Source organism: Varanus komodoensis, unplaced genomic scaffold (assembly GCF_004798865.1).
Source record: "Varanus komodoensis strain SLA01 unplaced genomic scaffold, ASM479886v1 scaffold11, whole genome shotgun sequence".
In the NCBI taxonomy this organism is placed as follows: domain Eukaryota; kingdom Metazoa; phylum Chordata; class Lepidosauria; order Squamata; family Varanidae; genus Varanus; species Varanus komodoensis.
The window spans coordinates 19,055,506-19,078,312 of record NW_025335317.1 but is presented as its reverse complement, the minus strand read 5'-3'; the positions used below and the strand labels follow the sequence as shown (position 1 = coordinate 19,078,312).

The 22,807-nt window shown below is 42.4% G+C and overlaps 1 protein-coding gene across 1 annotated transcript in view; it reads left to right on the top strand.

Annotated features, from left to right (window-relative positions):
- ADAMTS14 (ADAM metallopeptidase with thrombospondin type 1 motif 14) overlaps positions 1-22,807 on the top strand; it is a 99,322-nt gene that overhangs the window by 11,131 nt on the left and 65,384 nt on the right. The window contains exons 3-4 of the mRNA XM_044420508.1: positions 19,548-19,704; positions 21,375-21,565. Of these exons, the coding sequence (XP_044276443.1) occupies positions 19,548-19,704; positions 21,375-21,565 (348 nt within the window). The remainder of the gene's footprint in view (positions 1-19,547; positions 19,705-21,374; positions 21,566-22,807) is intronic.

The following is a 22,807-nucleotide window of genomic DNA, read 5'->3' as shown; positions in this document are numbered from 1 at the left end:
TTTTTATTTTGTGTGACTTGTATGACTTGTCCTATGAAAATCGGTGTCCTGAATGCCTTATTGCACATGCTGAACATTTTCCTGCTCGTGGAAGAGAATGATGAAGCCTGTCTCTGGTATCTGCATAAAAGGCCGTCATAATGATTTTTCAGGTCTTGTCACACCTTTTAAGTGCATTGTAATGCAATGATACCAAACATGTAAAAGCAAATGATATTGAATATGCTTTTTATCAGGTAGAGCCAGATTCCCCATTGCAGTGTCTGTGTGCCTCCAAGTACCCTTTGGTTTTTATTTTTCCTGTTTTGATAGATGTACATCAATTTGTGTAAATCTTAGTAATGAATACATATGGAATCCATACATTTTTCTAACAATTATACATAAGCTTCAGAAAAAATATTGAAAGCCTTTTAAGGTGCTTAATCCATTGTGCGATATCCTCTCTTAGTTGTCAGAAGGGCAAAGAATCCATTTATGCTCACCATTTGTTATTCTCTCTGGAAGAAGGTAAATAATTTGAAAAAGTACTATACATCAATAGATATCAATGAGTGTTTCAGTATAAAGTTTATTTTTGTAATAACCTCCCCCTGCCAAAAGAAGCAACTAGAGGATATTGCCAAATATACTTTTAAATTAGTTGGATTAGACAAACCCTTATTAAAGAGACACCACGGTGTCCAAGAAATATGAAGTTTTGCTGAACAAGATATATAAGATCCATAGATGTGACAGGCAGAGACCAAAGCAGCAGTCCTCTTTTTAAGCATTTTGTGGTGACACCCATAGCAACACAAAATGCTTTCTTTCTTAAATTCCCAAATTCCCTTTCTTAATTTCTTAAATTCCGAAATATGCTCGTGTCCAAAAGTATCGTGCCCTCCAGACAAATTCTTTTGTTAAATCTGTTGCTTGTACTTGGAGGAACTTTACTTTGATATCTAAAAAATGGTAAATTAGAGTATCTGAATAAGCACAGTACTGGAGTTAACCCAGCAATGGCAGCTTCATTTTCACTGTCCTGCCTATCATTGCACAAGAAAGGCAAGAGAGTTTGAAGTTTCATTCCCTCTGTGCTCCTTCTGCCATGTTTTTTAGCAGAACCTGCTGCTTGATCACACTCGCTTCTTCCCTGAAGCTTCACTGATGCTTTCCAGCATCCATGACATGACCATTTTTTTCAGCTCTCACTTCCACATGTCTCTGGTGAAACTGATACGTTAAGCAAAAGTCTTGTCAAACTTTCCGGTATGGTGGTGGTCTGTGGTTCTTTTCTGTCTCCACCATTAATCTTCATGGCACCATGGCTGGTACACATAATACTTGCAATTTTGAAACAAACACAACAAAATGGTGAAGTCTATTCTTTGAGTGTTTTTACTACTCTTCTAAGCAAAAAATGTTCACAGATTTTTCCCCCTGATAGATAGAGGAAAAAATGACAGCTCCTGCTCTTGGGCATAAAATCTAAAAGTCATGCCATGAAAATAAAAGATACTGGGAGGGAGGAATGTGGGAATTTTAGGAATTAGATCGGGTTGGGCAATCACAACATGGGGACAGGTGACCACTATTACTCAGTCCTGTGTGAGCCAAACGATGTTAAAGGGGCCCCTCTGGAATGGAGGGGTGACCTTCACTCCTATGCCAGCTCTGCTGCTGCCATAAAGTAGATCTTAGTTATAGAGCTCTTGTAATTAACTGCTGGAATGGGAAACAGTTCAAGGAGGGAAGAAGCCAAACCAATAATAATGTGCATTAACCAAACTGAGCAGAGATTCCAGAATTATCATGAAAACAACATGCAATGCGCATGTGATTTCAGTCTCTTACTACTATCCTAGCTCTTCTATGTTGGGAGGTTCCATTAAAGAACAGTTCCCATTTGCTGCGTGAAAAAGGCTCAGCCTTCCTCTAGAGGGCAAGAGGAGCATAGTCTACAGAATTCATTTTCTGGGTGATAGCTAGATTAGGCTGATCATTGTGGCCTTTGAGAATGTCTGTCTTCTTGAACACCTCTCTTCCTTTTCAATCTGACTGAAATGTTAGCTATCCTGGACTGTTCTTTGTCTGTCAAGGTTGCTTGCCTTGCTCTCTGAAGGTAGGAATTTGATTGGTTTGCTCATATTTCAATATCAGCATTTCCCACCTTGTGTGGAGTGTCATCCTCTTCTCCCTCCCTTCCTCCTATTGATTTATTGAGGACGCACAGAAAGGACAGTAATTTAATCTGTGGCAGAATGAGTAATGCCTCTGCCAATTGCCTGACTTTTCATTAAAGGATTGGCATGCATCCAGCTGGGTGGATTTCACTCTTACGTATCAAAACAGACAATAAGTGAAGGTTAGGCACTCCCTCCTTCCCATGTATTTATTTTAAGGGTATACCATGCTCCAGTCTAATTTCATGATGCCCCCTCCCCATTAAAACTATGTTTGAAATAGGTTTGTTTTATGTTCTGGATAAATTAGAAGTATCTGCCACCAACTCTTATTAGAAGAAAGTGCTGATTTGGACAGTGCTTGTTTTGATAAGCATCCTTGATGACTGCTTCAAATTATACAAAATAGTGCTGAACTGTTTTTCCAAAGCATACCCAGTCACAGCACCCTGTCGCATATTAAAGTGTTCCCAGTATTAGCCTTACTTAGGGTAAAATTACTGAAAAGAATGGGACTTAATTCGGACTAACATTGGATGTAACCAATTGGAAAACCCAAATGAGATGCACTGTTCTCAGATGATGAGGATGAACGGACTCGGTTCTTAAGTGGTGCTATCGGCATCTATGGTGTCACTCTGTTGGAAGGACTAGCATCCTATTCTAGTGTCCAGTGAGCAGTGCTGCTCATGTGGAACTGGGAGCCGAACAACGGAGAACTGAAGCAAAGGGATACATGGACATTTTTTGCAATCCTACTTGGGCATTGTAGTGCATAGATAGGGAAAAGTAACGCACTGCATAGGCTAAGTTTAGGATTTTAGGATTCACCAGATTTCCATATTTACTTTTTTGTTTTGGTGTGACTTTTCTTGCATGATTGGTTGGCACACTGCAATATTTTCAAGCCAATTTGTTTGTTTGGGAAATAGGACAAAAGCTAAATAGGACCCTGAGTATGTAAAAAACAAAAGCAAGCAAGCAACCCCACCCCACAAAAAAGCCAATGTGAACAACAACCTCTTTCTCTAACTCCTTTTCATAAATGTTATGAGGCAAGGGATTTAGGGTTTTTTTCTCAGCATTCAAATTGGCACTTTTCATTTTTGTAATAGGTAGGATCTTTCTTTAGATTTTGTCCTGTTTAGGCTGCATTTATGGGATGTATGCCCTGCTGTACATTAATTTTTTCTAACTTGAAAATTCTCAGCCAAATGGCTTGCTTGCGCTAGGGCTCAAAAGATAGGTTATTATTATTTGACTTACAAATCCATTCTAACAAATTAACATCTGTTTTAGCGATCAGGTGACATTACAGAATTTCTTGTCCAAATCTCTTGGATGACCATGTATTGTTTCCAAGGTGAAACCAGTGCATTAAGATTTCTCCATTTTATTTAGTTTTCCTGAATTTTAAATAAAGCACACGGCAGTTTATGGCAGCTTCCGGTTTCTTGATATTTTAAAAAAAGTATCCTTGTGTTTCTCTCCATATTCCCCCTGTGTTTTTGATAAAATGCAGCAGCAGCCCCTCACCAAAACAAAAAACCATATGTGATTGTATTGTGTGATTAATTGAGGCCCTACCTTGAGTGATTTTATGCAGATGTATACTTGTATTTGTAAATGCAGCTATACAAAGATCCTTTTGTATAGTCCTTTAACAATGTGGAGGGTATGTTTGCTTTGGCAAAGCACTACCCAAAAATAGTCTTGTTGCAATTACAAGATTGCTTAAAAAAAAAAAAAAAAGAGTTTTCCCATTGTGTTGTATTCATGCTATTTAGTTATGTTTCTTTTATTTATTAGATTTATATTGCACCTTTTTCTTATTTAAAGAACTTAGAGAGACTTAGGTCATTCTTCTCTTCTCAATCTTATCTGCACCACAACAACCTTGTGAGGCAGGTTGGGCTGAGAGTCTGTGACTGGCCCAAAGTCACCCAGTTGGCTCCATGGCTGAGCAGGGACTAGAACCCAGATCGCCTGAGTCCCAGCCCTGTGCTCTTACCCACTACACCACACTGGCTCTTTGAATGGTGTTAGAATCATTCATTTCAGTTGGTCCATTTTAAGTAGGCCTAACTTGGTAACATTATGCAAGTGAAGTGAAGGAGACAAAATTCTGTGATTAATTATAAATGTGTGGGTGGAATGAAGTTTAAAGCACAGTACAGAAACAATAAAGGAAACTTCTCTCACTCCCTAAAATGCATCAAGATAGAAGCAGCCTTTTAATCACTTGGACAGGGCAGATGGGCCATGCAAGTGCAGAACTGGCATCTAAGCTCATAATGTTCCCACTTTTAAATTAGGATCAGAAGATATTTTAGGTGTGCAAGGAAGCTTGCCTTAAAATATAAATATGATAAATTTCTCTTCTGGGCATAATGATTTCAAACTTTGATGGTATTGCAGCTGAGCACATGTCCTGTATCTCTGTCAAGACCTCCCAACACTTTATACGTTGATTACCATTTCTCTTTAATATTCCTCACTTCTGAGCAAGGCCCCCTAACATGGCAACTTTAGTATTTGATCATCTGCTGTCACTTAAACATGGAAACAAGTACTGGGAAAGGCTGTAGCTTCCTGTTCCAGCCTCAGGTCTGGAACAAGCCTCCGTCCAAAACCATGGAGAATCTGAGCTGGTCAGTTTGAACAACAGCAAGCCAAGTGGACTAGTGATTTGGTTTGGTATATGGCACCTTCCATATTCCTATGTCCCTCCCTGACTGCGTTGCTGATGTTGGATCAGGCATGAAGAAAATGTTCTGAAACAATCAATAACCTCATTTCTTCCTGTTTTCATTTGCACACAAGCTGGCAAATGGTGTAAACAGAGCTCGCCTTCTTTACGAAGAAGATGAGCATATTTACAAAAAGTTAAGTGCCCAATTTGCCTGGCATGAGTTGAAGGGGTTGTTCTGAGGTTGCTCGGTTTTTTGCTTTTTCAGAATGCTCTCACTGTAAGCGAAAAGTGCACACCAATCATTCCATTTACAAGATAATGGGTACTTTTTGGATTTTGATTTATTAATGGGGATATGAAGTTCCAGTTAAGTTTCCCAACACTGCTGTGTCTGCAGCTGGTACAGATGTTGCTTAATAACTACCTTAAGCAAAACTCCATATGAACTGCTGTTACTTTGCAGGACATTAAGGGCAAACCTCCTTCCTTTAGAACTGAGTTGAAATGGGGCTGGATTGCGTTCATTAACATTTTCAAAGGGACAAAAGTTTCCCCTCCTTTTAGCGACTGTTCTTGGGGGTGTGATAGTGAAATAGGGAGGAATGTTAATCCCTTTGGTAGTGGCAACCACTGTCCTAGTAGGAGCAGAGGGAAGCAGTCTAGAGCCAGTATGAGGCAGCAGGTGGTGAAGCAACCGGCTTCCCTCTCTGATTTGTGTGATACTTGTGATGCTGTTCCATGCTATTTGATCCCTGATGGTTTGAGATCACAGTCTGCAGGGAGAAGACAACCCAGTTAAAAAAATGGACTGGTGCTTTGGTGCCAAGAGGCAGCAGACGCAATGAGGGAGGAGGAAGGAGCACATTTACTAAAGCCTGTGAGAAATAATTCTCTGGACATGAAAGTAAAGTCCAGACGTACACAGCACACCAATTGTCGTTGCAGCATTGCCAGCTCTTGAAATAAGTAATAGTGGTACCTGGGTAACACTATGGGAGGAGTCCAGTTTTTTTTAAAAAAAAATGGATCTGAGGCTGGAACCAAGCTGTCTTGTCACCTTAGTGTATTGGGGTTTTTTTTTTAAGCAGTAGCATGAAAAAACCCCTTGGGTTTTGTGGTAACAAAATGCTGAAGGAAAAAAAAACCTTACAACTTTCTCTCCCTCACCCAGTTGATTGGCATCCCTAATTGGCTTCATTGACACAGTAACCTCACTCAAGTGTTGAGTATGAGTTGTCACTGAATGATGGGTTGTTGTTGAAACATGGGTTATTGTGTTGTCTGAACTCATGTTGTGAAGCTGACACTCCTTCCCAACGAAAGCAATCACTCCAGTTGATACTACAAATGTATTTGTTCTACACAGTATTACAATTACAGTCACATAGGCTAAGAAGTTGTCCTCTCGTTCTAAATACGTTCAACTTACACTGGGTTTATGAACCCTTCGGGGCAGTCCTTCTAAAGGTGGGGCGCTATGACCTGCTTCCCTGCATCACTCAATCAGTCTCGATTCTAGCTGTCCCAATCTGCACCTGCACCCGCGATCCTTGAAAGTTCCTTCCCCATTATCTCTTAAGTTCCCACGGTCCATATCGGCAACTTATGAGACTGTTTCCCCATCAACATCCAAATTGGTCTCTTGATGCTCCTCTGTTATGACTTCTCCCTGAATCTCCTTATCTAGTTTATTCTCATTCCCATTGTCTGTGCAGCTGGGGAGTACAGATTGTTGTCCTGGAAGCAGAAATAGCTCTTCACCAACACTCTGGTTCTCATGGGAAGTTTCCTCCTCTTGTGCGTACGTCCAGGACCCTCCTGAGTCCGTGCACACAACTCAGCTGAGATAACAAACCATGGTGAACAACCCACAGTTCCCAACTTACTAACAAATTGTGAGTTCTTTTCATGGGTGATTCATAGTTAACAAGCTATGGCTTGTTAGCACAGCTGGGTTGGGACAACACAATCACTCCTGTTTTAATGACTATGCAACACTTGAATGTGGCTTATCATGTTTCAACCCAGTCACTGTGATCTTTTAATGGTTCCCAGAGTTGACAGATTCCTGCCCACAAACACAAAAAGTTAAGTTCCTGTGGATAGAAGATTCCTAGATACCAACCTGCAAGTCTATCCTTCTATAATTTGGAGCCGTAATTTATATTAAAATAGCTACCGACATATTTATCCTACTTACAAGTTGCCATAAATCTGAGCTCGTATAAATGAGCAGCTAAGGTTCTATCCTCCCCTTCACGATACATGAAATTTCTACATGAAACTGCTGTGTCGGTTCATCCAGAGATGTAGAGAGAAGTTTCATTAGGATGCTGATCAGACAGGGCCCTCTTTCTTTTCTTTTTTTAAAACAGACCCAGGTAAAACAGTAGACCTGTTTAACCAGGGCTTGGCTGTGGTCATGGACTGGATGAGTGCCAATAAACTGAAACTCCAGATAATGCAGAGTGCTTGCGGGAGAGCAGCTCATCTTTCCGAGGTATTGGTATTTGCTGGGAGAGCTTGCCTTCTCATTAGAGGATCGAATTTGTGGCTTGAGGATACTTATGGATCCAGCTCTGTGCCCTCTACATCATGGCATGTCTTTTACCATCTCTACATGTGGCTGGTGATAGCCTGGCTTCACCTTCCATTTGGATTACTGCTGTATATTGTAGGTGAGGCTGCCTTAGAAAAAAGTCCAGAAGCTTCATTTCATATAAAACACAGCAGGCATACTGAACAGAATCGGACATTATTGGAATCCTATGCCAGTATTTTATCCCCTTCACTGATTTCTAGTTCATTTCAGATTGCTAGTTTTAACCAAAAAGATCTTCAACCATTGGGGCCACAGTATCCGAAGGACCACCTGTGTTTGTGTGTAAGTTCTGAGGTCGTCAGCAGAGTCCCTGTTCAGAGTGTTCCAGAGATTTGTTTGGTAGCTACTTCTGAGCAGGCCTTCTCAGTAGTAGCTTTCCAGTGAGGAACACCCTAGAGAGATCTGCCTGGCTCCTTCTTTGATCATTTTTCTGCACTGGGCTTTCAGCCTGTCATATCATCTAACCTGCTGTATGTTCTATTGTCAGCTGTATTGTGAACTTGTGTTTTGCAAGATATTTTTCTTTCTCCTGCCTGGTATTTTTAGATCCTTTGCGATGTTTGTTGCCTTTAGTATTTATTCTCTGTTTTGTACATTCAGTTCAGTTGCTCTTTTTATAATGTGTGTTATAGCTGATGTATCTATTTTTATGTGCATTGCCCTGAGAGTTTTGAGTTAAGAAATACTAAAATAACTTGTGATTACCAGGTCTTTTCTGATTGGAATCTCACTTCTATTATGAATTCATAATGTGTTTTTAGGTAGGAAACTATCTTTTCTCTGACTACACAAGAAATAATAATTTTAACCTATCTTACATGATTGCTGTAATAATTGAAAGTGTGTAATAATTGAGAATATGCATGCAAAATACATTGAAAGCTGTCGAGTTCTATAGACATTAAGCATTTCATTACTATTTTCGGGATAGAGGTGAAAAGCTAATGCATATTGGGAAATCAGGATGGCTTGGAAACTAAAATTTTGGACTTCTGGCCTGGGTTCAGAATGGTTGGCTCAAATTTGTGCTCAGACATTAATCTACTGGATAATACTGGATGAGTTTTGTTTTTTCAATCTCTGTTTATACTCCTCAGTATAAAGGTGACAGCTAAGCCGGGCCTACCTAGAACCCCTGACTAATGCCAGATACATGGAATCTGATTGTAATCACTTGTTGCATAAGCTCAGACACTCACTTTTGTACTGAACTGCGCAGAGCTAGCTGCAAATACAAATAAATGTTTGGGTTACCACTAAGCTCTGCTTAGTTGATGGAAGGGTTCAGTGAGACAAAGACTGATAGGTATGCACAATATGGCAATAAAGGTAATGGAAACTGTTAGAGATGGTCACAGCACGGAGAAAAATAACCGTGAGGAAGGAAGATAGAGCATATTATTCATACTGTTCCAAGAATGAACCCTGCTTGATTATTGGCCGCTATATATTCAAAGTACAATGGCGGCCATTTTGAATATTGCCTAGGTAGGGAAACATTCAGTTCTGTGGGCTGGCTATGCTGATTCTGGATGTTGGTGGTTCTGATGATCCCAGAAAATAAGAGGAAGTTAAGTTGCGTGCTTGAGTAGTCAGGAAGATAGGCAACTCTACATGTTAGGAACGAGAATGGGGTACCCAATTCTAAAGGTTTGGCTGCTTCCACGAGGCTAATGGGAGGTCCCACTATAATCTTACTCTACTCAGAACCCTTCCATGTTCTCCAACAGCTTCTTATGTCTTTTTGGGGTCGTTAATTAAAAATGGTAGGGCTGCTACATCATGCCTTCTGATTGTTAATTCTAGGAGCCCTCCACCCAGAAGCACCTTTACTGTTAAAACAAAAGAGCAAAACTTGTTGAAGCTTACAAACAAATGACTTATTGCATGTATCTGGAAAAACAAAACAAAACAAAACAGGCTCTGGTCTATGAAAGCTAATGCCACAGCAGGCATTTCTGCGCAGCAGATTTCTAACCTGCTGCATTAGTGATGCATCTGCCTCCAGTGTCTTTCCAGATTCAGAGCTCACTCGCTCGCTTGCTCGCTCTCTCTCTCTGCCTTCCTCTATGTTCAATTGCACAAGCACCAGGTGGCACTGTGGTATAACGGAATTATGCAAATACATGAAGGTTTTTTTTCTATCATTCAAAAATAAGACTAGACTTTCTTCAAACTAAAAACAAAGAAGTGAACGCACACCATGGAAATGGTTGCAAAGGATGGGAGAGGATGAGGAAGTCACTGTGTCGAACACACGCAGACTACTGTGAGTGAGGAATCATGAGTGCACAGTAAATGCCTCATGTGGAAAGACTTGCTAAACGTCTTAGTCTTCATAGTGCTACATGATTCCATTGCGCTTATGGATGGGTATCACTTCTGATGCAGGTGAATGGTGTATTGCATAATGATTGCAAATTTCCTCTCTTCAAAAACTAGGTTGGACTGGAAACGTTCATATGCTGGCTTTCCATAGGTGCTGTGTGTGTTGCGGGGGGAGTTAATATGAAGAACCATTCAAACGTATAAAAGTTGAGTACATGCTTTGCACTCATAAGAACCCAGGTTTAATTCCTGGCATCTCCAGGAAGAAAGTGACAAAGTTCTCCAAATCCTACCTTGAACTCACATGACTACAAGTCATTACTGATTTTTTACTGTGAGCCCTCCCGAGGCTATGTAGCAAGGGGACGGCATATAAAAACTTTAAATAAATAAATAAATACTGATTACAAGTTTTATTTTTTCTTGCTGCATGAAACTCTCCCTCTCTCTCTCTCTCTCTCTCTCTGTGTTCTTGCATTTTTTTTTCAAAGTATGCAACAGTTCTGCAAATCTTTGAAATCTATGCATTCTTTCCCTATTAATTGAACTGGGTTTATGTGCATTTTCAAAAGTATGCATTTTTCATAGCCTGCATGCTGTTAAATGCATTTTTGGTCCACAAATCATATTGCAAATTTGGAAATGTATGGAGTTTCAACACTGAATGTGTTTGAGTCCAGTAAGTGCAAACTGGTGAATCCTGAATTGAAACATATTTCTTATACCTTACTATCTCTAATGCTGGAGAAACACTGCTAGTCAGAACAGACGTTATTGAATAAGATGGACCAATGATTTGTCTCTACATAAAGCAGCCTCCTGTGTTTCCCACCTCTGCAGTGGTACATTCTCAGGACCCCGTGCTATTTCTGAATTTTTTCATTAGCTTTGGTCATATCTGGGTGCATGAGGCGCTTCTGAATTTCTATTTGAGTTTTTAATATTGGCAAACATCTGGCAAAACCCAGAGATTTATGAGCTAACCATAGGCTTATTGCTTCTGCTCTAAGTAAAATGTTCAGGAGTTAACTTTACCAGATAGCTGGCAAGCACTTGCAGGCATTGGCAGGGACTACTGGCGCACTCCCCCCTGCCCTCCTGTGCTGGAGGCTGCCAGGAGTTGCTGCCAAGCAAATCCCTCTCGGCTTGGAGCGGACTCCAAACTCCAGAGCTGCTCAGCAGACAAGATTCCAGAGGAGAAATGCGCTTGAGTGAAATGTCTGGTGTCAGGCTCACTGGGAGGAGTGAAAATAATGAGATTAGGCTTCTGTTTGGGTTCATTTTGGGATATTTTGCTTGCACGTCTATGGCCCTGGCCCTGCTCCAAAAGAAATCTAGAAATACAAGGGCAATAAAACTGCATTTATTTTTGAATAAGCTGCTGTTTATTGTTTTCTGGAGTTTTGATGTGATGTGTTTCAGCTGGCATGGAGTAAGCCAGGTGAATACTCGTGTTCTGCCTCTGTCATTGGCTTGTGTCAGCCTTCTCCAGCCTTGCGACAACTTCCATCATCCCCAGACAGCATAGGCATTGATGGAGCTGTGGCTTGGTACAATTTCAGGGCATCATGCTGGGGAAGAGAACTTGGGAAGGGGAAGGGAAGGGGAAGGGGAAGGAAGCGGAGGACTTTAACGCTACAATTCTGTGCGTGCTTGACCAAATGGATACTGCCAGGATGCACTATTAGTGTACCATTTCCTCACTTTTAAAATAAATTGCTTAGTTTTCAAAATCAGCAACAGAGAAGGCACCCAAGCTGAGGTACTCTCAAATATACACATTTTAAAAGGCTAGAAAGAACATAATTAATCAACAAATCAAGCCATCCAAAATGTAGCTCTATAATATTACTGCACTGAATAGCAAATTACTGATGTTTGAGAAGGTGGGGGGATCTTTAGGGGTCTTCCTCCCCTTTTTGGAAGGGAGGGTTGAACTACTGCTAGAGATGTCCCCCAGATATGCTTTTTTTTAGGTTTAAGCCACATGTAACATGGAAAATTGGTGATTTGATTGCCTTTTTTAAAAAATGGAAACCATGAAGGAGGAACGGTTAAATGCTTTTCCCCAACAAAGAGCTTGGAAGATCCAGCTGTGGATCTCATGCTACATCCCTTGAAACTTGGCGTGGATAAACGTGTCTCTCGCTAGCCACTTGTTCCTTGGGGTGCAATTCTGTGCATGTTTAGACAGAGAAAGGCCCTAGGACAGAACAGCTGCCTGGGGAATGCTGAGAGAGGACGGGGTTTTCGGGTCTAAATAGGAAAGTTGCCTTTAGTCCTAAGAGAAAAGTTTTCTCTTTAGACCCAGCTTGTATAGATTTAGCAGTGGTGACTTTATTGATGGGTACAGGTAAAACTGGCATGTACTGCTGCTGGTCTGAACTATTATTTGGCTTGTTTGTAATAGACATGTTTTCTTTGTTTGCTCTGAATCACTTGAGGCATTTTATAGAGATCTCACTGATGAGTTTTATACCATAAATGGGAACATGCATATCTAGCATCTTTCAGGTCTCCAGAAGTGGAACTTAACCACCTTTGTTGTCCTGGAGATCACAGGGCTAGTATTGGTCATAAATGGGCAGGTCTGCATTGAATTGCGTTCCTAGACAGAACAGCAAAAGACTACACACGCCCATGGGCTCTGCACTCTTGTTCAGTCTTGCAGATAATAACAATTTTTTAAAGCAGCGCTCATTGGCTTGCTTGCATGGATCAGTGTATGTCTGGTTGACACAAGGTATTTTCCTGGAAGTCATGACTGCATCTCAGGTGAGTGGAAGGAGAACCAGAGGAAAAGGAAAGTGAGGCTGACCGGTAAAAATACAGAACTGAGTTTTTCTAGCTGCAACCTTGGAGTGGGGATGTGGGGGGTAATTTGTCTTTGTTTTATAAAATATCTGATCCTGCATTCTGTTCTAATGTTGCAATTGCACTCATTAGCAGAGACACCTCACCCCCTGTGGTTCTGTGACCTTAATCTGTTGAAAGGCACAACTAATACATGGAAAAATAGATTGTCCAGCAGGATACAGATCATTAAAATCAATTGTCTAGATTAGCTTTTCAATTTTTTCAGGAATTTGACAGTATAAAGCAGTATAAATGTGTGCCAGTATTGAACATGGTTTGCAAAAGTAATGAAATACAATTTGGCGCAGAAGAGCTGATGTTGTTATGGCAGCAAATAATAAGCCCACTTTTGCGTGGTCAAGCCCTATTTAGTTCAACAGGGAACTTAGAACTGGTAAACAAGCGTAGGACTGAGCTGCAGTGGCTGCAAGAGAAAGTTCAGCCTATTGGTTTTGGCAGTGCAGTTTTAAGATATATATCGAGGTCCAAAGCAGCTCCACGTCTTTTGGACCTGGGCTTGTTGGATGGATCCCCCAGAAATGCATTGACACTTGCTAGTTCATGGGGGAGGCTGCAGTGCCAAGCAGAGCCCTCAGCCCACTTGGCACGTATGCACTGTTGCCTGTGTTGCCCTGCTAATGATGCCATCTCTGCCTCCAATGGGATTACAAATGCCTTGACTTGGTAGACTGGCTGCTGCACATGCACCGAATGAGCTTGGAGCTCCATTGGATGCATCTCTCGCCCAACTGACCAAGGGACTCGCAGGAGTCTCCTCCAGCACCACAATTCAAGGGCCTTATTCCTTTTGCGCTCAGCCTTCCTCATGGTCCAGCCATAAATTGCAACTGGGAAAACCATAGCCTTGACTATACGCACTTTTGTTGGCAGGGTGATGTCTCTGCTTTTTAGTATGCTGTCTTGATTTGCCATAGCTCTCCTCCTCAGTCTTTTAATTTCTTGGCTGCAGTCCCAGTCTGCGGTGATCTTAGAGCCCAGGAAAATAAAATCTGTCACTGCCTCCATTTCTTCCCCATCAATTTACCAGGAAGTAAGAGGACTGGATGCCATGATCTTCATTTTCTTAATGTTGAGTTTCAGGCCAACTTTTGTACTCTCCTTTTTCACTTGCATCAAGAGGCTCTTTAGTTCCTCTTCATTTTCTGCCATTAGAGTGGTATCATCTGCATATCTGAGGTTGTTGATATTTCTCCCAGCAATCTTAATTCCAACTGGTGATTCATCTAGCTCCGCCTTTCTCATGATGTGCTCTGCATATAAGTTAAATAGACAGGGCGACAGTATACAGCTTTGCCGAACTCCTTTCTCAATTTTGAGCCAATCAGTGGTTCCATGTCCAGTTCTCACTGTTGCTTCCTGACCCGCATATAGGTTTCTCGAGAGACAAATAAGATGGTCAGGTACTCCCATCTTTTTAAGAACTTGCCACAATTGGTTGTGATCCATACAATCAAAGGCTTTAGTATAGTCAATGAAGCAGAAGTAGATGTTTTTCTGGAACTCCCTAGCTTTCTCCATGATCCAGCGTATGTTGGCAATTTGATCTCTAGTTCCTCTCCCTCTTCGAAATCCTGCCTGTACTTCTGGTAGTTCTCGGTCCACATACTGCTGGAGCCTAGCTTGTAGGATTTTGAGCATAACTTTGCTAGCATGTGAAATGAGTGCAATGGTGCAGTAGTTTGAACATTCTTTGGCATTGCCCTTCTTTGGGATCAGAATGTAAACTGACCTTTTCCAATCCTGTGGCCACTGTTGAGTTTTCCAAATTTGCTGGCATATTGAGTGTAGTACTTTTACTGCATCGTCTTTTAGGATTTTGAATAGCTCAGCTGGAATACTGTCGCCTCCACTAGCTTTGTTGTTGCTCAGACTTCCTAAGGCCCATTTGACTTCAAATTCCAGGATGTCTGGCTCGAGGTCAGTGACCACCCCATCGTGGTTATCAGGGACGTTAAGCTCTTTCTTGTATAGTTCTTCTGTGTAATCTTGCCACCTCTTCTTAATCTCTTCTGCCTCTGTTAGGTCCCTGCCATTTTGGTCCTTCATCATGCCCATCTTTGCATGAAATGTTCCCTTCATATCTCCAATTTTCTTGAAGAGATCTCTGGTCCTCCCTATTCTATTGCTTTCTTCTATTTCTTTGCACTGTTCATTTAAGAAGGCATTCTTATCTCTTCTAGCTATTCTCTGGAATTCTGCATTTCATTGTTTGTATCTTTCTCTTTCTCCCTTGCTGTTCACTTCCCTTCTTTCCTCAGCTATTTGTAAAGCTTCCTCAGACAGCCATTTTGCTTTCTTGCATTTCTTTTTCTTTGGGATGGTTTTAGTTGCTGCCTCTTGTACAATGTTGTAAACCTCCGTCCATAGTTCTTCAGGCACTCTGTCTATCAGATCTAATTCCTTAAATCTATTTGTCACCTCTACTGTATATTCATCAGGGATATGATTTAGGTCATACCTGAGTGGCCTAGTGCTTTTCCCTACTTTCTTCAACTTCAGCCTAAATTTTGCAACAAGAAGCTCATGATCTGATCCACAGTCAGCTCCTGGTCTAGTTTTTACTGACTGTATAGAGCTTCTCCATCTTTGGCTGCAGAGCACATAGTCAATCTGATTTCTGTGTTGACCGTCTGGTGATGCCCATGTGTAGAGTCATCTCTTGGGTTGTTGGAAAAGAGTGTTTGCTGTGACCATCGTACTCTCTTGACAAAATTCTACCAGCCTGTGCCCTGCTTCATTTTGTACTCCAAGGCCAAACTTGCCTGTTATTCCAGTTATCTTTTGGCTTCCTACTTTAGCATTCCAATCCCCCATGATGATAAGGACATCATTGTTTGGAGTTAATTTTAGAAGGTGTTGTAGGCTTCATAGAACCGGTCAACTTCAGCCTCTTCAGCACCAGTGGTTGGGGCATAGACTTGGACCATTGTGATGTTGAATGGTTTTCCTTGGATTCGAACTGAGATCATTCTGTCATTTTGGAGATTGTATCCCAGTACTGCTTTTCCTACTCTGTTATTGCCTATGAAGGCTACTCCATTTCTTCTGAGGGATTTTTGCCCGCAGTAGTATACCTGATGGTCATCTGAATTAAGTTCACCCATTCCTGTCCATTTTAGTTCACTGATTCCTAAGATGTCGATGTTCAGTCTTGTCATCTCTTGTTTGACCACATCCAGCTTGCCTTGATTCATGGATCTTACATTCCAGGTTCCTATGGAGTATAGATCTTTGCAGCATCGGACTTTCCTTTTACCACCAGATACATCTGCAACTGAGTGTCCTTTCGGCTTTGACCCAGTCGCTTCCTTCTTTCTGGTGCTACTAGTACTAGCCCTCTGACCTGAGGGGCTCATCTTCCGGCGTCATCTCTTTTTGCCTTTTGGTACTGTCCATGGGGTTTTCATGGCAAAGATACTGGAATGGGTTGCCATTTCCTTCTCCCATGGATCACGTTTTGTCAGAGCTCTCTGCTATGACCTGTCCGTCTTGGGTGACCCTGCACGGCATAGCTCATAGCTTCATTGAGCTACGCAAGCCCTTTCGCCACAACAAGGCAGTGATCCATGAAAGAGGGGAAGCCTTAATCAGTCCATTAAAACAATTCTTGTGCAAAAACATTCCACTGTTTTTATTAGTACCAACTATGGGTTTCCTTGTATTGTATAATTTCTATTGTAGGCCTAACTTAGTTCAAATGTAGAATGTCGTTCTAGCCTCATATTTGTTCCTGCAATCATAGAAATGTTTGATATGGGGACCCATTACAGGTAACTGACCTTGGGTTTGGATACACACTTGAAAGGCTTATCAAAGCCTGCCACAAAGAAAAGAAGCTTTCAAGTCCCCAAATAATCTGAGTTGGAGAAAAAATTCCAGCCCTCCCTGTCACGCTCCTCCACCCCATCCCCTTTCAATACAACTTGCCCATCCAAGGCGGCAGTAATGGATGGCAGCATCCCGATGCAAGAAAAGGGGATACAGGAGATCCGATCCTTCTTTGGCGCACTCCTTATGTGTGCCAGAGAACGGAAGGAAGGGGAGGAAGGAGAGAGCAGGTATTGTTTGTTTCCTTTTTCTGCATCAGGACTGGTGCCGCTGGTGCTGCCTGGGAGGGATAAGCTGTGTTGAAAGGGAAGAAGGGTGGGTTGGGAGGAGGCGTAGGTGGGTGGTTGACTTGGACCATGGCCCGAGTTATATCTGATCCTTTTGGGAAATAATTTGGGTCATTTCCAAGGTGGATTGGCACGAGCTTGCCTATCTGGCATTGGGTCAAAACTGACCTAAATCGGACCAAGTTAGTCAATGCAAGTGTAGCATAGAAATATGTTTGTATATGTTTGTGATGTATAACAGTAAAAAAGGAGAAAAGGTCTGCATAAGTCCTTTGATCCCACCTTAGTTACAATAGGTGTATGGAACTAATTATTCTTCCCAAGTCTGGTGGACCATAAGCCGTCTATGCTGCACAGGTGTGCCTTGTTCATCTGTTTATACCAGGTGAGGCCACTTAAACGTTCACCAAAATGATTTGCAATGCATTCCTATGAACTACTGTACAGCATTGTGCTTGTCCAGGATTGGAACAGGTGATGACAGTGCAGTAAATCCTAAGGCACTCGTGTTGAGCATGCCTAGCAGGGCGAGTATAAGCAGTCAGTTGATACGCAAGCAGTTGCACCGACTTGCAAAGGAGGAGAGGAGGCGCAGAGGTCCTCCTTGGTAATAGCAAATGGCCGACATGAGTGGCATACAGCATCTTCTGTTGTGGTGTAATTACAGCATCCAAGGCAGTTTCTTATCACAGCAATGGTGTAGAAGGGATAGGACTGGGGAAACAGGAGCCTTCCTGATACCATGTCAACAAACTTGATGTGCCTGAATTGTTGAGCTCAGCAGATAAAATGGGATTCACTGGATGGGCCATCAGGTGTTTATGAAGTGCAGTTGTACAGCCTGCTTGATAGCAGATACGTTTGTCTGAATGTGCATGATAAAAGAGGGGTGGAGCTCTCGGTGTGCACTCCCTGCAAGCCAGCTAGCCATAAACTGTGAGCCACGCGCTGTCAGTATGGCGACAGATGGGCATGCAAGGGCAGCTCTGTGGCAACAGATGAACCTGACGGTATGATCGACTGGAAGCCACCAAACATGGCAGAAGGGCTGGTTTTAGTTTCAAATTCCCAACGAGTTTGTTGATTTAACAGGGACAAAAAATATTTCTTAAAAAAATAGTCTGTATTATTACAGAGCTTCAAAGGATACCGCTAATGTGTGTTACAAAAGAGCCCTTCCCTAGCCAGCAGATGAAGTAAAAATGAATGGTGATCAGGCAGACGCTGTAACCGCTAGGTCAATATTATCATCCTTGCCAAAAACCCCATCAGCCATCAGTGTGTAATTTTATTTCCTTTTGAATTCCTTCATCAAATGGTATTTCAGAACATAACTGATGGGCAGTTTCAGCACAGCTTTACTGCAAGCATAATGCCTATTTCAAACAACTGGTATCTGAAGCATTTCGAGTAACATCTGTTGTTTCTTGCATTTTCTTTGGGGACATGAATCTCTTATGTCCTGCATTTTCTAAACTAGAATTTGTCTAAAACATTCAAAGTATACCCCGAGACAGAGAGAGAGAGAGAGAGAGAGAGAGAGAGAGAGAGGATTAATTGAAAGAAGGAAGAAGCTTAAAGATGGTAAGGACACTTGCTGGAGAATGTAAGATTTGATAGCCGGTCCCTGCTAAGCTCTAATGCATGTTAAAAATAATTTAGATACTTTGGGAAAAATATATAGGATCCAACTGAGAGACCAGTGGTGTGAATAAGAATTCACACAAAATCCGTGAGGTTTAGTTATTGACAATTTCCTAGTGTTGTCCCTAATACCATCTGCTGGTGCGGAGCACATACTAGCACTCTGAGAGTAAAAACTGCTTTTCCTTGAAATGGTGTTTGCGGGAGCAGCAGCAGCACCATGCCATTTCTGCTGTTCCTTTATTGCTAAATGAACGTTTTCATGTTCTTGATGACCACTGAAGAAACTGGGAGTTGTCTGCATTGCAAGGATGGCAAAGGGATATATTGAGCTTTTCTACATGCAGCTGTTACATAGAAACAGAGTGAGTCAGAAGGGGTCTCCCTGGCCATCTAGTCTGACCCCCGGCTCCAGCTGGCTCCACTCATGACGTGCCTACCAGCTATTAATTGGCTGCTTTTGGTTTCATTGCAGAACTGAGATTTGCACCATGCAAAGAGCATTTATTTTCCTACCCTTCCACTGCATAACCTCTGGGTGGTACTGTGGTATAGCAGAACAGCACAAATACACAACAGAAATCATACTTTCTATCACTTTTATAAAAAGTTGCATTTCCCTGCTGTAAAGAAAACATGCTGAAAGTGTTTGTTAGACACAGAAGCAAAATAAGAGGGTCACAATGTTGTTGAAAGAACCTATGAACAACCATGAGTCGGGAATTGCACAAATGCCTTGTGTAGGAAAGCCCTATATTTCATTCAGCGATAACATCAGAACACTGTTTTTCTTCTTTTGTGACATGAAAAGGCCCTTGGTGGTGTCCAGTCTTGCAAAAAGTAAATTAGATAATCAGTGGTGTACCTGTATTTCAGTCCAGAAAGTGGGGAATTGCAGTGCATAAGATACTGCAGTGCATAACATTATTATTATTATTATTATTATTATTATTATTATTATTATTATTATTATTAACATTTCTATAGAGTGCAGCAAAAGCAAATAGAGTGCAGCAAAGCAAAAGAAAGAAAACGAAGAAGAAAAATGCGACGAGCTTTCTTACCAGTACTGTAAATGCATAGTTTCTTAGTTTTCTCTCATATTTCCTTTGATGGTTTTCCAGGCAGGTCTGATTCGGATAGACAGCGGTGAGTTTTTTATTGAACCCCTGGAGAGAGGACAGTGGGAGAAGGAAAAGACCGGGCGAGCTCATGTGGTCTATCGCAGGTCTACCATCCACCAGAAGAGAGCAGAAGCATTCAAGGATCATCATAACGAAGGTACAGCCATGTCTGCATATTGGTTAAGTTGGTGTGGGCAACATGTAGACGCTGAAATGTTTTGTCCTACAACTCCCGTCAGCCCTAGTCAACTTTTGAGGATAATGGGAGCCGTAGGCCAAAATATCTGGAGGGCCATGCATTGCCCACCCCAGTTTAGGAGTTTGCACATCAAATAAAGCATCTTGAGTCTTCCAGTGTCTACTTCATACAGGGCTGACAGAGAGGAAATACCTGCTATCTTAGTGTCTCCAGGGCAGAGAGACATTATGCGCCCCAAATGACTCTTGCTTAGGTGCAGCAGTGGTCTCTGAAGTGCCTCACGTCCCTCATCTAATAAAGCAAATGAATAAAAATGTGCAAAACAAGAGCCAGAACAGGGAACGGGAGGCTCCATTTCTTATAAGGCTGCATTCCTTTTGGGGCAATGTGTCAGCTGCACAGCAGCAGCAGGTGGGACAAAAATAAGGATTGGCTGCTCTCTCTCCCTCTCCCCCTCCCTCCCTCTCCCCCTGTTTTTCACACACACACACATGCACACGCACACACCAGTTTGCATTGGAGAAAAACCTCCTATTCATCTGGAAGGAATTCCCACCCAAAGCAAAAAAACGAACCCTGGGGAGCATGGCTGATCTGGACTGGGACCCAGGCATGGATTCTGGGGGCTGTAACTTTTCGATCCTCCCACCTTCCAGCTTGTCTTCCCCCACAACACACGCATCTTACATTTGCAGGCGCAGGCCCTCTGATCCAGACTGTGACGTGTAGAGAGTGGGAGGGCTTTGACCCTTTACCCTCCGCTGTTTCCCAACCCGGTTCCCTGCTAGTCGGCAGTTGTTAGAGGCCGTTCCTTCATGGGCCTTTGGAATTGCGGGGTGCTTGACCACTATCTCAGGATCCCACTCCAAACGGAGCCTGAAGTGCTCACAAGATGGGCTGGGTGGGAGGAGGAAAGGCCCCTGTGTCTGCAGCATGGATGGGAGGCCCTTGGGGCTGGATGGAGGACAAGGGCAGCCAGATCTATCCAATGAGCCAGCGGTTCCCCTTCCTTGTGCTACAGAGATTAGTTCTCTCTGGATGTGAGAGCACTGGAAATTGATATTGTCTAACATTTGTTTTATTTACAAAAATGCATTCATAATATAGTAAAAACAGGCAACAAAATTACTTATCCTGGCTGAGACAAGCCAAGCAACATGAGAGGGCTTGTGAGTTCCACTCCTGCCAGCTGCTCTGGGTCTAGCTAAACTTCATCTTGCTCTAGTCCGCATCCAAATTCAGTCAGTGACCTCAAACCCCATTTTTGTGGTTTCTTTATCTTTGCCCCAAATCTCTGGTGATGGCTGGATTCTGAAAGCCAAGACCTCTGGGAACATTGGGGCCTGTTGATCCAACACTCATTCCTTATCGGGTGACACTTTTAGGAAAAAGGGCCATAGAGCTGCTTGCAGTCAATTGATATAGCCCAAGTCAACGCAGTATCATTTGTGTATGTGTGCGTGTTTGTGCGTATAGCAATTTGAGCATTACTTGCATGTACTGGCTTGCATTTTGGCAGGTAGGAGTGTTGCAATTAGAGAAACAAGGACGGTGTTTGAAACAGTGCTTCTATGCTTGCAGTCATTTCTTAATCCCTTTATATGTGCTCTTAACTTTTCTAGTTCCAGGCTTTAGCCTGGGTCAGCTCCCCAAAACTCTGAACCTGATTGAAGACCAGTTTGGTGAAGCGGATCGGAAGCGGCGCCACGCCAAGAAAGAGGACTACAGTATAGAGGTTCTGCTGGCAGTGGATGATTCAGTTGTGCGGTTCCATGGGAAGGAACATGTCCAGAATTATGTTCTCACCCTCATGAACATAGTGAGGCTCCTTGTTATCTTTTGACGGCTATGGAGGAGGACAGGAAGGGAGAGTGAGCTGGCTGCATGTGAAGACAGTCTTCTTGGCACTGGTGTGTGCTCTGGTGTGTCTCTGCATGTGCAGGCACACACATGTATCCCAGCAATCTGTGTGGCTGAGGTCATGTTATGGGAACCCATGCGGGATTATCGTTCTCTGCTTTAGACATCGTGAAGTCGTCCAGTAGCAGCTGGTGGGGACACACGCCACATTTGTGTAGGATGCAAGCCACTTCCCGTTTCCAGTATCAAACTTTTGATGCTGCATTCAAGGGTTCTTCAGTGCCAGGATCCATGGGTTAAGCGATGAATGGGACTAGGGTTAATGGGATAGACAATCTCCGGCTAACCGAAGAACAGCCCATGGGTTAAATGTTACTAGAAACAGGAAGCAGTCTGGGTGCGGCTTGGGATCATTCTGCGCTCCCACAATCCGTAGGTTCATTAACCTACAAATTACTGATGGATGCGGCTGTTAATGTCCGGACAGTCCTACCGTATACAGAATTTTGCATTCATGAGGAGAAGCCTGCCTTAGTAAACAATAGCTGGGTTGAATGAGGATGGAGGAATTCAAAGCAAACAAATATTCTGGAGCAGAGAAGGCTAAATAACCATGACGATTCCTCCACTGAAAAAAATGTATATAAATAGGGTTGTTTGCATTTTTAGCATAGATGTAGCTTTGAGAATTCCTGTCAGGTCTTTTGGGGAGTGTCTGAGGGACTTTAGAAGCCTAAGACAAAGCTGCTATATTAATTGTTGCTGTCCAGAGCACCAGTTTGGTTAACAGGACAAATTCAGGTTCTAGGCAGGTATTCAGATACAATTTCTTTAGCGTTTTCTCCTGTTGTTGTTCATTGTTATGCACCATCAAGTTGCCTCTGACTTACAGCAACACATGCCCTTCGAAAGGTCCTGCTCAGCTCTTATAAATGCATAACTCCCTTTATGGAGTCAATGCATCTTATAGCTGACCTTCCTCTTCTGCTTTTGACTTTCCCTGACACTATTGTCTTCTCCAGTGAGTTGTGCCTTTTCATGGTATGTCCGAAGTATAACAGCCTCACTTTTGGCTCAGGTTTGATTTGATCTAGAACCCACTTTTTCACTGATCACATTTTTTGGCTGCAGTCTCCACTTGACGGCATGACTGAGTCAAGATACGCAAAATCTTTCACAATTTCAAAGAAAATGCCATCTC